The 16,003-nt window shown below is 43.3% G+C and overlaps 1 protein-coding gene across 4 annotated transcripts in view; it reads left to right on the top strand.

The window, feature by feature from the left end:
* Positions 1–378: 378 nt before the first annotated feature.
* The window catches only part of LOC150044866 (sperm motility kinase Z-like), a 185,176-nt gene continuing 169,551 nt past the window's right edge, over positions 379–16,003 (top strand). For all 4 annotated transcript variants that reach the window (XM_090321143.1, XM_090321142.1, XM_090321141.1 and 1 more), the window contains exon 1: positions 379–2,248. In XM_090321143.1, the coding sequence (XP_090177269.1) occupies positions 484–1,938 (1,455 nt within the window). In that variant the 5' untranslated portion in view covers positions 379–483 and the 3' untranslated portion in view covers positions 1,939–2,248. The remainder of the gene's footprint in view (positions 2,249–16,003) is intronic.

Raw genomic sequence — 16,003 nt, 5'->3', positions numbered from 1 at the left:
TCTATCCAAAGCGGATGTAGCTCCGTGGTACAGTACTTAGCCAGCATCTGTGAAGGGTCCTGGTTAAATTCCCTGCCGCCTTCGTGGTTCCTGCAAGGCTGCTGTGGTAATAGCAGTAAACATCCTTTGGCTCACCCTTGGCAAAGTCCTTGAAGTCCAAGAGGAGACCACAGTAGACCTGTGCCCGGCTGTGATTGGTCCGTTTCCTCCATTGTGAGGCAGGCGGGAGTGGGGTGGGGTGGGGCTTCTTGCGGGGATATATAAGAAGCCGTGTGTTGCGCTCTCCTTTCGTCCGTTACAGCGCCTGGGAGCTCTTGCTTGGTGATCCGCTGGACTAAGTCTGAGCTTGATTGATGCTTTGTGGGGACGAGGGGCGGAGTTTGTGTTGTTTGGGTCTGAGTGTTTCTTTTTGCTTAGTTTTGGTTTTGTGTTTATTTAGCTAACGTTAGTTAGATTTGCTACCCGCCATCCTAGGCCAGAAAGATGGCATATGAGAACAGATTACCCACAAGCTTCTTGAAGGAGATCTTCATCAAACAATATCATATGAAAGAGACCATTGGCACCGGAGGCTTCGGACATGTGAAACTGGCCCATCACCGCCTCACAGACACTAAGGTGGCGGTGAAAGAACTCCTGAAGATCGGAGAGTACAGTGGTCCTCTGGTCAGAAACGAGGTGGACATCGTCAAGTCTCTACGTCACCCACATGTGATCACGTTGTACGAGGTGATTGAGAAGGAGAACCAAGTCTACCTGGTCATGGAACTGGCTACCAAAGGGGACCTCCTGCAGCGGATCCGAAACACTCGCCGCCTATTTGAAGATGAAGCCAGGAGGCTCTTTAAACAGATCGTGAGTGCTGTGCACTACTTTCACCAAAATGGAATCGCACACCGAGACCTAAAGCCTGACAACATCCTGTTGGATGCCAAAGGCGATGCCAAGGTCAGTGACTTTGGCCTGAGCATCAGGTTCACCCCGGGGCAGTTGTTGCAGGACGTATGTGGTGCCTTGATATTCCGTGCCCCTGAAGTCTTCCGGCGCCAGGGATATGATGGCTTCAAGGTGGACATCTGGAGCCTGGGCATCCTTTTGTATTTTATGGTTTCAGGAAAGTTCCCATTTGAGGGGAGGGAATTTGCCCAGGTCCAGGTACTAGTCCTAGAGGGAAAGTACCTTGTTCCATTTTACTTGACTGCAAAAGGACAGCATGTTATCGCCCAATTGTTAACTGTGGACCCGAATGAGAGACCCAATATACAGAAAGTAATGGAGAATCCATGGCTCAACCAGGGTCAGAAATGTTCCCCACGTCCTGCTGAACCACTGCCAAACAAGTTGAACCCCATTATTGTTGCAGTTATGCGTGACATGGGGTACAGCTTACTTGAGTTGCAAAACTCGATACAGGACAGAACATTTAATGAAGTCATGGGTACATACCTTTTAACTGAAGAACACTTAAAGCAGAATGCCAGCAATGTTGAAGTTAAAACAGTGCTTCCAACTGTTCCACCATTCCCAAGTCCTGTAGACCTTTCCGCCTTCCCTCTCCCTCCACAAAGGAGAGCCAGTTTACCTGCCAAGCTCAACACGTTCACTTTGCTGTCTGAATTTCAGTTGCACTATGATAAGTGGTCACAGCAGAAAAGAGGCCTAAGTGCCACTCTGCCCAACATTCCCTTCTGCTCCCTGCAGAGGGACTACAGTCTCAGCAGAACCCCACACCATGATTCTATGATTTCCCTTAACAGCTCTTTCTTTTTGAGCAGCAATGAAAGATGTTCATCAGTGGAAAAGGCCCTTCTCCCTGGACAGTCACAAGGTGAGATTGTACATTCCAGCTCAAATAAGAGACGTGGCTGGAGAAGGGTCATTAACAGGATAGCCACCAGTCTTCGCAGAATATGCTGCTGTTTGAGGGCTCAAAAGTAAAGAATACAGGTTAGAAACAAAGTCATTCCAGAAAATGGGGTGGAGATCCCTGAAACATACCAAAACAATTGAAAGTCAAGAGGGCCCAGGGCTTCTTGTAGATTGTCACTGGGATGTGGCCCATCAGAGAGATATGGACTTAAAGAGCTGCTAGAGGGAGTCCTGCAGGAAGTTTATGCTGCCACTTGCCCAGCATGCCCAGCAGAGGCCTCCATCTTAGCAGGGTGCTGTGCCAAGCGTGATGGGATTCTCCAGGTGGTATTCTGGTGAAAGGACATCTGACGCCAAGTTGGCTTCCCTATGCTGAAAGGTAAGCTGAATGGTGGCCTGAAGCTACCCGTACCTTCTGAACTGGGGGATTTCCGCATGAACCCTTACCTAAATACCTGGTCACTTAACAGCTCCTAATCATTTTGCTAGGCTCTTGAGCATGAACAGAGGGATTAGGTAGATCTTTTATCACTCTAAACCTTAGAGATAAGAGGCCTAAGATGGGTCTTAGCATTTGCCTTCTCATGCTTACCTAGGGAGATTGCAATCCACTTAGTATATATAGAAAGGAAGGCTAATGGGAAGTAATGGTAGTGGCTCTTGATAGTTTTTAGGTTTACTTCTTGGTTCTCTTTCAGTTCCTGAATTGGCTTAACCTCTCTCTCTCTCTCTCTCTCTCTCTCTCTCTCTCTCTCTCTCTCTCTCTCTCTTTCTCTCTCTCTCTCTCTCTCTCTATGAAATAGGATGCGCCCCCCCCTCATTCTTGTCTCCCTAGTAGCTGTGCTTATAGGTATGTGGTACCATAACTTATCCTTTAGACAGGCCACTGAGGTGAAAGAAATACACAGGGAATTGGTTTAGGTGATTTATTTAGTATTGAGGGTGAACCTGTCTGAATAAGCTGGATTCTTAATTCATTTTGCTTTACAAAAATTGCTTTGCTAGATGCTGATAGTTTACCCATGTAATTTTAGATACTCAGGAAGCTAAGATTTGATGACTGTAGTTCAAAGCTAGACCAGGCAGGAAATTCTGTGGGACTCTTATCTCCAATTAACTACCAGAAAAAAGCCAGAAGTAGCTCAAATGGTAGAGTGCTAGCCTTAAGCACAAAAGCTCAGAGATAGCACCCAGGCCCAGAGTTCAAACCCTGGGACTAGCACATAAAAATATTGCTTTATTTTTCTCTTTTTTAAAAAAAGTATCACCCTATAAATAAGAATTTTATTGCATTTCTTTTTGTCTTGTTTTCTAAAACAGAATCTAACTGCATATATTATAATCATGGCTTACTTAAGAAGAAAACCTTTAGATACACCAAATACACACTTTAAAGTTATATCTATTTGCAAATAGATATAAATATATGTGATATGTATATATACAGTTTTATTCTTAGTGCAGTTTTCTTTTTCTGATTTTACAAGAATATACAAAAATGCAGAATTCAAAAAGTTAGCATCTCTAGAGATTACTACTTTCATTTTTGGTGAAAAATTTCAAGCTCCTTTTCCCCCTAAAGCAAAATTAGACTCACATTGTACAAAGAAGTTTTGTTTTTAATGGTTGGATACCATTTCACTGTCTCAAGGTATGATCCTGCATTTGCTATGCCTAATTTGTTCTTGCTGTCTTGAAGTTGATTGTTTCAGTCATTATTTGTGTTATCTATACATTGTGTATTCACTTTTTCTAGAAAATATAGTAGATGTAGTGTAATTGCTTATTTGGAGGCTATGTTGGTTAATATTGATTTTCAACCACATTGGAATGAGAAATGTATGAGATCATTGAACACCTCTGTGTGTGTGTGTGTGTGCGTGCGTGTGTGTGTGTGTGTGTGTGTGTGTGTGTGTGTGTGTGTAGGGCATTTCCAGAGGGAGAAAACCCGACCTGAATGTGGGTGGCACCATCCCATAGGATAGGGTCTGGATAGGATAAAAGAATAAAAGGAAGGAGATCATTCTCTTGTCTCTGCTCCCCTGGCTGCCATGGGGTGAGCAAGCCGCCTTCACTACACATTCCTTTTACTACCCTGGTGTTCTGCCTTGTCTTGGACCTAAAGTGTCAGGGACTATAGACTGAAACCTCTGGGATCTAGAACCAAAATATCCTTACCCCTTTAGAGTTGTTTGGTCAGAATGAGAAAAAAAAAAAAAACTGACTCACGCAAAGGGAATCTCTGTGTTTATTGTTTTTGGTTCAAGCTGCTATGTTACCTTTTAGAAAAGCCATGACAACTTAGGTTCCTGTCAGCACAGGACCCTTTTGCTCCCTGTGCTTGACCTTCCTATGAATCTTTGCAAAGCTGGTAGATGTAAACTTGTCTTTTTGTGTTTAATTCTGCATTTCTTTAGCTCCTACAGGGTTGAACAGAGTTCACTGAGTGCTTGTATTTCTTTTGTTGGCTTCCAGCCATTCTAGATTAATTTTTGTGGACCTGTCTGATTTTGTTGGGTGAAGGTTCATACAAAATAGACTGAAATATATGCAAAGACAGCTTCTGTTTTTTTTTGAGGGGGTTGTCAGATTCCAAAATGCTTAACTTGTCAGCTTTAAATTATATCTACTTCTAGAATATTCAGACAAAAAGAGCTTATCATTTATCCTATTTCTCAGGTTTTACAGATGGGAAAATTGAAACCAAGAAGTCAAGTGTCATATCTAAAGTCAAAGATGTGCCTTTTTGTTTCTGCCTCTATCATGTAGTATTGGAATGGCTCCTTTGGTCTGGAAATATTTTCTTCTTCCTCCTTACCTCTTGGGCAGGATTTGGAAAAGTTGATTTCAGGCTCAGATTCCCAAGTTGTTGATCTCATTAATAGATGGATTAGGAATAAGTTCAGGCTAAAAGTGAATATCCTTGAAAAGATAGCATCCACTGTGATGCTAAATAGACTTTGGAGATGTTGTCAAGTTTTTGTATATTAATGATTTTCTCCAATGAATAGACCATTTATCTATAATTTATGATTTTAATGAAAGTGGAACTAGAAAAGATGGTTCACAGTGTTTGAAAATTTGTTTTTGATCACTATGCATTTTATTAATAGTCTATACTTTAAATCTGTAATATGGTATCTTACATATGGGAAAACCTTCTTCTGACACAAAAATTTGCCTGAAATTCAAGCTTCAGTGTTCATGAGTTATATTGGAACATAGGTACAGCCATTTGATTACATATTATCTATGGCTGCTTAGGTGTGATAATGGCAGATTCAAATAGTAGTGACTGGAACCCTATTCTTGGCCTCTCATTGAAATAGTTGGCTGATACCCTGTTTTAAAGTAGCTTGCTTGGAACAAAAACAGAATTCTTATGTTCATCTCATTAGCCATGAGAAATCCCATATTCTTGCTTAAGTTCAAAAGAGATGGAGAAATAACAGACAAGGAGAACTGGAAATATTTGGTGAATGTCTGATATGACTATTCCCTACGCAGAAAAAAGGTAAATTTCTACCTAGGATCTGGAGATTTCACCTATTAATGAATTGAATCTGAATTAAAGTTAATTTACTGTAAATATTTGTCAAAAGCCTGAATTGCCTCTGTCCATATAGATGCTGGTCTGCCTCAGAATGACTAGGAATCGATCTGTGATTATTCTCATAACTGCAAGTTACAACTTGATAATAACAGCTGGAGAAATTTATAAGCAAGCCAATGAGCAATTTTAAGGGAAAAAAATCAATTCCAGTTCTCCAGAGTGCAAGGGGACATTTAATACTGTAAATTGTCTGAGCTCAGCTAGAAAGAGAAAAAAGCAAAGTGTTTATTTTCTATTCATAGTCTCCTCTAGAATAAGTGCTTTTGACCCTTGTCTGGGAGTAACATTTTCCAAACAATGCAGGAGAAAGTGGGTGGTTGGTCCTGCTTCCTGAGGCAGGATAAACTACTGCACAGCCTCAGACAAGCCCCGATCAGGTTCACAAGTACCAACTAAACTGCTGAGTCAATAGGATGGGTGTCATTTCAAAATGCCATCATGGGGCTGCTGGGTTCAGAGCCCCATGGAGAGGTTAGACACATGATTTTCCTCCCTGGAAATCTCCAGCCACTGCCATATTCATCCATGTATTCATCACATATAACCTATGTGTACTTACAACATATAACCTATGAAGTGTGCCCTACCCTGGCTATTTTCTGTGCCCCTAAACTCATAGACCCAAGAGGGTAAGCTCTGCCCAGCAATTCCAGTGGGTTAGCACTGCTCGGTCCTGGCTGCCTGATACCCTTTCATTCCTTTCTCCTCTACAAATTACAATTGCTTCCCTTATCATTTTTCCGGATTGCTCTTGATATTACAAACCACAATTACTCCTCATGAATCATCTCCACAGGGCATGTCTTCATGAAGTCTTTCCTACTTCCTCTGGCTCTGGCAAATAAGAGAAATAAGAGCCCTTGTTCCTTGTCATAAAATAAGTTTATAGAGATATAATTAGCAATAGTATTATCTTCATTTGGACTTAGCCAAGCTAAATGTTCTATAAGAGTTGTTTATGAGGCCATATGAATGGTTATGGTATTAATAACACAATTAGCTGGAAGTATCAATATTTCCCACCACTTACTGCCTCTTAATGAGGTTGCTTGTGGAGTTCTGGAGTGGGGATGAGCTGGTGGATTTATAGAAAGTTGTAAGAAAGCACTTAAGAATCATTAAAAGGAATTGGATGACCTCAAAATGTAGGTCTCTTGTCTTTTGTGAATTAGTAGTTCAAGGAAGGTCTCCGAATATGTTTTGGTGGCCGGGGGCACACTACTCTTGAGAGTAGCCCACTCAGATGTGCCCTTCCAGGGGCCTAGCTCTCGTGATATTTCTCCAGGAAGCATCCAGCCCTCACTCGGATTTGAGATTTTAGTAACTCTTACATCTTGGGCAAGCCATAGGCTTGATACCCTCCCTCAGTCAATTCCAGCTTTGCAACTTCCAGCATGCTAACAGGTACTGAGCACCTTCTATGTGTCTATAGAGGGACTGCTGGAAGCTATAGATGCCAGCTAGTTCAGCTAGCCACTTTGTAGGTAGCATGTGGAGTGTCCATTGAAGAATTCCACATTGGGGAAAGGCAGTGTAGAGGACAGAGCTCCAATGTCAATGTCTGGTCATGTTCCAGAGCCCTACATAGTCCTTCTAATTGGTGAAGCCTACTCAAATTCTTCAGTGCACCTTGGAGGAGGCAGCATCGGGATTGAAGGTACCTAACATCAGATCTGACTCCTTTAAACACAGCCTGCATTTCCTCAGCTTGCATTTCCTTCTCTGGGAAGTTGGGATGATTTCTGTTAAGTGGAACCCTTGGGTGCAGAGTATGGGGTTGGCTTAACTATGTCTTGTCTCTTGTATTTGTTCACTAACCCAATTTCCTGATTGCTGGCCGAGAAGGCTGTCTCACTTGGGGATAAGCTGATCCCTGTACAATTCCATACCCATACTCACCTTTGCCCTTGTCTCAACTTGGAAATTCAAGCCTGAGTATATAGAATGGACACAGCTGTTGCATTAGGGCTCTGACAATTTCGTAATGAGATTTGTTTGTGTAGGTAGAAACATACTTCTTGTTGGGCTGGGAGTTTGGCCTAGTGGTTAAAGTGCTTGCCTAGCATGCGCGAAGACCCAGGTTCGATTCCTTGGTACCACATACATACAAAAAAGCTGGAAGTGGTGCTGAGGCTCAAGTGGTAGAGCTCTAGCCTTGAGAAAGTCCAAGGACAGTGCTCAGGCCCTGAGCTCAAGCCCAGGACTGGCAAAAAAAAAAAAGAAACATACTTCTTGTTGTGGTGCCTAGAGCCTATAGATTGGGGAAGTTTCCTTGTGACTCTTGACTATTGAGTACCTGCGAGTGAGTACTGAGTAGTACTCCATACAGAGCTTCTCTGTGTATTCACAGTGGTGGGCACCACAAGCCATTCAATTATAGGAGATTCACAAATGTATCAAGAGGGCACATGGAAGAAAGAAAGGGTTGATTTGCTTGTGTTTGGTACCAAAAATAGATGAGAAATATTTGAGTCTTGGAGGAAGGTGAGAATGGCTCTGAATACTTCGAGATGAGGGTTTTGTGGAGTGGCCTTTGGGAGAAGCCTGAGGTCCTGGGAAGCTATATTGGGCCCCCTTGATGTCAAGACTGCCTGTCCAGTACTATATAGCTCCTGTTAGCCCCACTCAGATTCCATTATGCCAGTACAAATTGAGTTACAGCATCAAAAGCTCCCTGTTTAGTGAGCCGAGCACTTTGTGTTAGTTACTACATCTGTCTTGTGGTTTTGCAACATCATAACTAGAAGCCTACATGCTTATCTTAGAGGGGGGGAGCTAAAGACTTAGTGATTATGAAATCTATTTTGTTCTTTTTCTTATTCTTAAATAGATAAATGGCAGTTTGGGGGCCTCAGCATTGGCAGGGGAGGAGGGAAAATGACTCATTGTTCTCATTGGTCTTAAGGGCTCATGGTTTCCATGGGGGTTCCCAAAATAGAGCTGGTTGAGAGTGTGATGGGTTTTCCATTGTCATCAAAATTGGTACAAAAAGTTAACATATGGGGCATAAACTCTTAAGAGTGTTTTCAGGTATATAAATATTAGTAAGACAGTCGATTTCTTATATTTGTATAGTTAAGAAAATTAGCACTTTTTTCCTATTATAAAAGTGATATAGGGACTGGGAGCATGGCCTAGTGGTAGAATGCTCACCGAGCTTGCACAAAGCCCTAGGCTCAATTCCTTGGTACCACATACACAGAAAAGGCTGGAAGTGGCGCTGTGGTACAAGTGGCAGAGCACTAGCCTTGAGCAAAAAATGTGTCCAAGGACAGTGCCCAGGCCCTGAGTTCAAGGCCCAGGACTGGCAAAAAAATTAATATGATGTGTAACTGTAGAAAATTTGTAAAATGGAGACAAACCACAAAAAAAGAAAAATCCTAGATCCTAGCACAGATGACAAAACACTACTAACACCTTACTGTATAATGTTCTAGATGTTTTTAGGCATGTGTGCCTATTGCCCATAGCATGTGCTTGCTTTTGTAAGAAGGAGATCAAAAGTGTACTTTCCTTTAATTACCCTCACTGCCACGGCGTGTCTGGTTCACCAGGTGGCTGATTGACCTGTTAGCTCTCTACGAGCCCTACTTGATCCGTGGCCATTACCCTCTCCATCAGCAAACTTCCTCAGCCTACTGTCATAGCAGACCAGCTGAAAATGGAGTGGGGATCATCGCATTCACAACTCTGTGGCCCTTGGGACAAGGCTTTTAAGTAGTCCCACGATGTTGGGATGGCTCTATCACCCAGGAAATACCAGATTGCTTGGAGTCCTTGGTGAAATGACTTTGGATATACTCCAGCATAGCATGCTGATCCTTTGTTTTGAGCTAAGTCAGAAAGACTGTATTGCACCATGTCTCCAACTTGTGTCACTTGTCACCTCACGGATCACTGATGATGCCTTCCCCTACTTGCAGATGGCTCCAGGGGTGGGGTGTGTATATGATCCGCTTTTATAAGCGATATGAAATATTTGGGGGTAACATGGTGGGAAGCACATGACTCTATGAGCCTTGTCAGCTCGGGGAAGGAAAATCACACAAGAGAGGCCACAAACTTATGTGTCTTCTCTCTGGTCTTAAGAAAACCTAGCATTTTTTCTTTTGTCTGTCATAATGAGTATCAAAGAATTCCATTTTGTTGCTGCTACAGAAGAAAATTTGCTCAGTGTCCACTTTTCATTTCCCCAGCGAGATCAATCCTCCTTTTCAGAAAGATGTTGTTCTGAGACCGTATCTGCATAGAAATTGGCTGAACTCCGGGGCAGCATGAGGGAAATGGGGTGATCAGAGGAGGGGGGGTAGTCTTCCTAATCAATATTCCCTGACCTCTGAGCTCACCCTGGCTTTGTGCAGTCAATCCTCCTTTTGCTGTCAGGAAGGCCTGTCCTTGAATATGGCTGAGCGATTCATTACTTTCTAAAGGCAGTCAGGTATGTCTGTACATGGCTATATTGGGGGCTCATTTAGCTGGCTTAGTAATTAAAAGCAAATAAAGCCTAGATGGAGACCTATTGGTGTTGCTGGGGATCCCTGAGGCAGAAATAAGTGGGAAGGTAGCCAAGTGCTGGAGGCAAGGAAGATACAGCCTCTGAGCAACATGACAGAGAATAATACTTTTCTCCTGGAGTAGAGGAGAAATGGCTCTATTGTGGGTTACCCTGATAGACCCACAATGTTCTGACTTCCATCAGGGCCTGGGGTGGGACTGTCACTGTGGGGGTCTTCTAAGGTACAGAGATAGAAGATGGGGTGTGTTCTCAGATCTCTGTCTTGTTGGATGGGATGTCGATGGCATTCTCAGAAGAGAGCGAATTTTAATTATTAGGTAAGTGGAAGAGCTTACTGACCCCCCCATCTGTGTTCTTTTTCTTTTACTTATAATTTAAAGTGTCTAGTGGGTTAAATAGTTACCCCTGATTATATATTTGAATGTGAAGGATCTCTCATAAGTTCATGTGTTGAACGTTCGGTCCTCAGCTGGTGGCCTTCTTTAGGGAGGTGCTAGAAACTTTAGGAGGTGGCGCTCAACTGGAGGAATTAGATCACTGAGGTGGCCTTTAAAGTTTATACTTTGCCCCCAAAGGTTATACTTTGTCTTCTCTTTCTGATTTATGTCCATGATGAAGCAGTTCCCTAACCACATTCCCTACTGCCATAATATTCTGCCCAAACCTTTGGGTCAATGAATCATGAATGGAACCCTCTGAAACCATCAGTCACAATGAATCCTTCCCTCCTTTCAGTTGTGTCTGGTCAGTTAGTTCAGTCGTAGTATTATGAAGTAACTGACTATCCTCTCAAAGATATGATTATAACTTTAGCTCCTGTGAAGGTCTTTGTTTTTGATGGTGGGCTTGAACTCTGGGTCTGGGTGCTGTTCCTGAGCTGCTTTTGTGCAAGGCTAGCAATCTACCACTTGAGCCAGAGTGCTACTTTCCAGCTTTTTTTTCTGTTTATGTGGTACTAAGGAATCAAACCCAAAGCTTCATACATGCTAGGCAAGCACTCTACCACTAAGCCACATTTTCAGCCCTGGAACCTTGTATTATATATGAGAAAAGTTGAAGAGAATTTGATACAGGTAGAGATGTGTAGACATGGGTAGAAGAGGCAGATATGAGATCAAGAGGCAGATACGGTTGTGATGTGTCAAAAGTCAAAGGTGACTGACAGCTACCACAGAGGCCAAGAATGGACCACAGCCCTTCAGGATTTCAGACTTCTGGGCTCTAGAATTGGGAGAGAATGATTTTCTATTGTTATAAGCTACTCACTTTGTAATAATTTGCTACCACAGCCCCAGTGGCTCAATATATGTCAAGCTGGGGATTTTCTGTCCCTCCATAACCTCAGGGACACCATTACAGATATTAGAGTCACTTCAGCTGTGACTAGGATAGGGAGGCATGGATTACCATCTGAGTCACTCTTTCCTGGCCTGTAGCATTGCAAGCAGCTGTAGTAGTCTCTATATCCTCTGGTTTTTCCCCCATCCCAGCCATGGAGTGCCATGAAAGCTGACCTGATATTGCATCTATTATCTATGACTGAATCTTGCTCATGCTTGGAGGTTGTCTGTTTTTGGCCTGGGGGGGAGAGGCAGGAATGTGGTGCTGTTTAGGGTGGCTTCACCGGCTGCTGACCTCACAGGTAGGTTATAAATAGCAGTCAGAGAAGGCTTCTGAGTGCCTCCAAGTGGAAGCACAATCACTTGATGACAGTTGTGTGCAAAGGAGACAGCACGATGCTGGGGGCTGTTGCCTCTCCTCTGCTCTGACGGTAATCAGAGCAGGCAGATGTCTCAGACAGCTGGGGCTAATGGGCTGTCAGACAGGGCCAGACTAGCTGGGACATACTCTGTGCTCCCTGGTGCAGGACCAGGCCAGACTGAGCGTACTCAGGCATGAGCTTGGAGAAGGATGGCATTGGCACCTACTGGGCCTCGCCTTGCCCAGGGAGCAGTCACTGGAACACTGGTTGGTTCCACCCATCCCCAGACAGTTTTATTTTTCAATTGTGGAAATGGTCAATTGAATATATTATTGATGAGAGATTAAAACTAAGCTAATTCAGTCCAATTTCTTCAATAGACAAAACTATTTATAATTAACCCAGAAATGAAGGTCAATGTAGTGGCAAATGGCTGTGGAGGCCAAGGAATTGCAGCGAGGAGGCAGAGGAAAGGTGGAAAGGACTCGAGAACCATCTTGAGAAGCACTTTGAAAGAAATCTGGGAGCCAGACCACAGTTTAGTACCACTGAAAGTGGAGGATCGATGGTGCTCGTTTCTTGAATATGGAGTCCTGAAAATGGAGGGAACTGCTGGCATCCAGGTCAGGTATTCTCTGAAGTGACATGGGACAGGAAAGTAATGAGACCTGAGGCCTTGCTTTAACTGATTGGTTTTGATCTCTGAGTCTCTATGTGAGCCAGACAAGTAATCAAGTTCTAGAATGACCTCAGCATCTTTGTGAGTTAAGGAGGTAGCCACCCTGAGGGGCCTTTATTTCTGCCACCTCATTCTCTTGCCCTCTAGCTGTCATGGGTAATCTCAGGGAACCACAGAAAGGGTAGAAGACACCTAGAATTCTCCCATGTTCTCACTCAGCCATTCCTGAAGGGGCACTGAGTGTGTTTTGGAATGATTGGCCAAGGACTTAATTCTTGGTGGGAGGCCATGGCCCACATGCCATTTGCCACCTTGTCAAGTTAAGGGAATGGCAGTCTGTGGCTCATCTCACCTCTCCTCTGCTTGTTTTGCCCTGAGTCTTCACTTCGTTGATATGGAGCAAAGTGATGAATCCTATCTTGTTTAATGGTAGTGAACTATACTTAGCCATTGTGATATCAGGTGGTATCGTTGCAGTTTGGATTTGAAATGTCTGTCAAAGGCCCGTGTGTTTTAGACTTTGTTGCTACCCCAATGGGGCTATTTGGAGGTGGTGGAACCTTTAGCTGGGTGCAGTGGTACATGCTTATCATCCTAGTAATGGGAAGCATAATAAGTAGGAAGATCTCAGGGATGTTTGAGTCAAGTGGTGTAGAGTGTTTAGTAATTACTGTATAGTGCTCTGAGTTCAATCCCCAGGACTACAATTAACCAGTCAATCAGTCGGAAACCTAGGCCATGCTATCCATGATAGCGTCCACCTTTTCATTCTTCAGTTGAGGGACTTGAGGCAGAGATGAGAATAGAGTGGCCTGCAGGTCACATGGTCTTCTGGCCTGTCAGGATTGGCCTGGTTTACAGCTGATGGGACAGAGAGGAAAAAGAAGAGGAGGTCTGTCCTTGACACCTCACTACCTCTTTGGGAGCTGTTCCCAGTGCTGTGAGCCATTCATTGAATCTCTGACTTTCTGAGCAGCTAAACCTCTGTAAGTCCTTCCTGCTGTGTGACCTTCAGTCCAGCTCTTGCTGTCTACCTGTCTTTCTTACTGGTGCTTGACCCTGTAGAAGCTCTTGGCTTTGGGGCCTTAATTTACTTCACATTTGCCATCTGAATACTTAGGTGTATTTGTCCCAAATGCTACAGAAGGCATAAGTGTTAACTGCCTGTTTATGTTTGTTTTATTTAGCTTTGAACTCAGGACCTTAGCTTGCTAGACAGTGCGTGCTCAGCCACTTGAGACACATCTCCATCCTTTTTGCTTTAGTTGTTTTTGGTTAGAGCCTTGTGCATTTTGTCTTAGCTATCCTAGACCACCATCTTCCTGTCTGTTGCCTCCTGTGTGGTTGGAATGGCATGCGTGCACCACCATGCCCCGTTTATTGAGATGGCACTTCATGATTTGTTTGTTCAAGCTGGCCTCCAGCTTTAATCTCTACTGCCTGAGTAGTTAGGATTATGGTAGACAGGCATGCACCACCATGCTTGTCCTTATCTTACCCCTTCATTTCATGTCTTATTTATGGTTTGTTTCTGAGGGCATTTTCCTCTACTCTGTCTTATTTCTAAATTTTGTTCTCTGCTTAGGTTCATGTACAATGTCAGTAAAATGCCAGTCTTAGGGCTTGAACTCAGGGCTTGGGTGCTGTCCCTGAGCTCTTGTGTTCAAGGCTAGCTTTCTACCTTGTGAGCCACACCTTTACTTCTGGCTTTTTGGTAGTTATCTAGAGGGAGGTAAGAGTCTTACAGACTTTCTTGCCCATGTTGGCTTTGATCCATGATACTCAGGTCCCAGCCTCCTGAGTAGGTAGGATTACAGGTATGACCTCTGGGTACCTGGATATCAGCAGGCATTTTTTTTTTTTTGCCAGTCCTGGGACTTGAACTGTGGAGTTGGGTGCCATTCTTGAGCTCCAGTTTTGCTCAAAGATAGCACACTACCACTTGAACCACAGCACCATTTCTGGCTTTTTCTGTGTTTAACTGGAGATGCAAGTCATGGACTTTCCTGCCCGAGCTGGCTTCATACCACGGTCCTCAGATCTCAGCCTCCTGAGTACCTAGGATTACAGGTGTTAGCCAGCAGTAGCCACTCAGCAGACATTTTTAAAAGAGGAATGAACAAATGGATAGTGTTTCCTTTCCACCTATCTGTAGGCCTTTGGCATTTTTTTTGCCAGTGTTTCCTGGCAGTCCTTGGAATATCGACGTCTTCAGCTTTCCAGCCTCTCATGGACTCTGGATTGTTTCATATGGCTCTCTTCATTTTCCTTAGATTTCTGCAGTTTTGAATTTTATTCCCCTTTCTTGGAAATAAAGAATTCTGTTGTGTATAGCCTTGGATTTCAGTGGGATTTGAGAGTAGTGTTGAATGAATAAATGATTGAATGAATGAAGTTTTGGGGACCTAACAACACACTTCTGGCGATAAGCTGAATATATTACATTAATTTCCTAAGAACCTCATTCTTCTGCTGCTTAAATTGTTTGCAGACACTGGTCAATGTCGCATATAAATTGAGGTCTCAAAAGGCTAGCGTTAACAATTAATCAGAGGCATTTCTAAACCCCTCAAAAGGGAAATAGTCCCTCAATTGTGAGGGGGAAAAATCTACCTTCAGAGACCTTTTGTTATTAAAGATGTGTCTCATGAACCCAGCGAAGAAATCTGAAGTGAACTCTGTTTATAAAGGTCCTCAGGGGTGAGTCATGTTCATACATCAAAGAGACAGTTTTGAGGATTTTGTCACATTGGCTTTTCTCTTTCTTCTTGCAGTGCCAAGTTTTAGTCTCAAAGTCAGTAGTCTCTGTCAATCAGGACTATAGCAGGCTTGAATTAGAAATATGCACAAGTGTGGCCTCCCTACAGTCATTTATTTTTATTCTTTACTTCTCACTGGGCTCCTATAAAGACACTCAGCATCTGATACTGCTGCTTTTGGTGGTCCTTCTTCCTGTACCAGCACACCTTGGCATCTAAATTCCTGCCCAGTCTCCTCACCTTTCTATCTTATTGCATAGAAGACAAGCTATAAGATACTGTTTCCTAGTCCGGTACTTATCCCGCTTGGGAACTGTCAGTGACTCCTTTCTGCACATAGGATATGTAATTCTCTTCCCTGTGGCTTCTTCTGGGATCTATTTGACCAAGCCTGGCATTTACACACACACACACACACATACACACACACACACACACACACACACACACGTGTAGGTACATGGGTGTGGGTGTGCATGTTCTTTTATCTCTAAACTCTTGCTCTAGGGTGTCACTTATTATATATGGTCTCAGTAAGAATTGCTTGAATAATGAAAGGGAACATTATTAATAATTATTCTGGGACAATGACAAAAGTCGGATGGACCCAGGGAACAGGTACACAATGGTTGCTTTAATGATACCTTATTCTTGTTTTCTTTCCCTGCCTATCTCCATTTTCCCTTGTACTAAGTTCGGCACAAGTCTCTCTAAAGTCTTGCTAGGCCTTGGTAGCTTAGCTTGTTCCTAGGAAGCTTCTCTGAGTGAAGTCTGAGTTTCCAAGTCCACATTATGAGGCTCCATACCAGAAGTCCTTTGCTTTCCCCAGTTCAGTTTTGACTACAGGGGTAAATTTCAGTGGCAG

The sequence above is a fragment of the Megascapheus bottae genome, chromosome 29, assembly GCF_031878675.1.
Source record: "Megascapheus bottae isolate mThoBot1 chromosome 29, mThoBot2.hap1, whole genome shotgun sequence".
Taxonomy (NCBI): domain Eukaryota; kingdom Metazoa; phylum Chordata; class Mammalia; order Rodentia; family Geomyidae; genus Megascapheus; species Megascapheus bottae.
The sequence above is the reverse complement of the archived record's forward strand: the minus strand, read 5'-3'. Positions and strand labels throughout refer to the sequence as shown.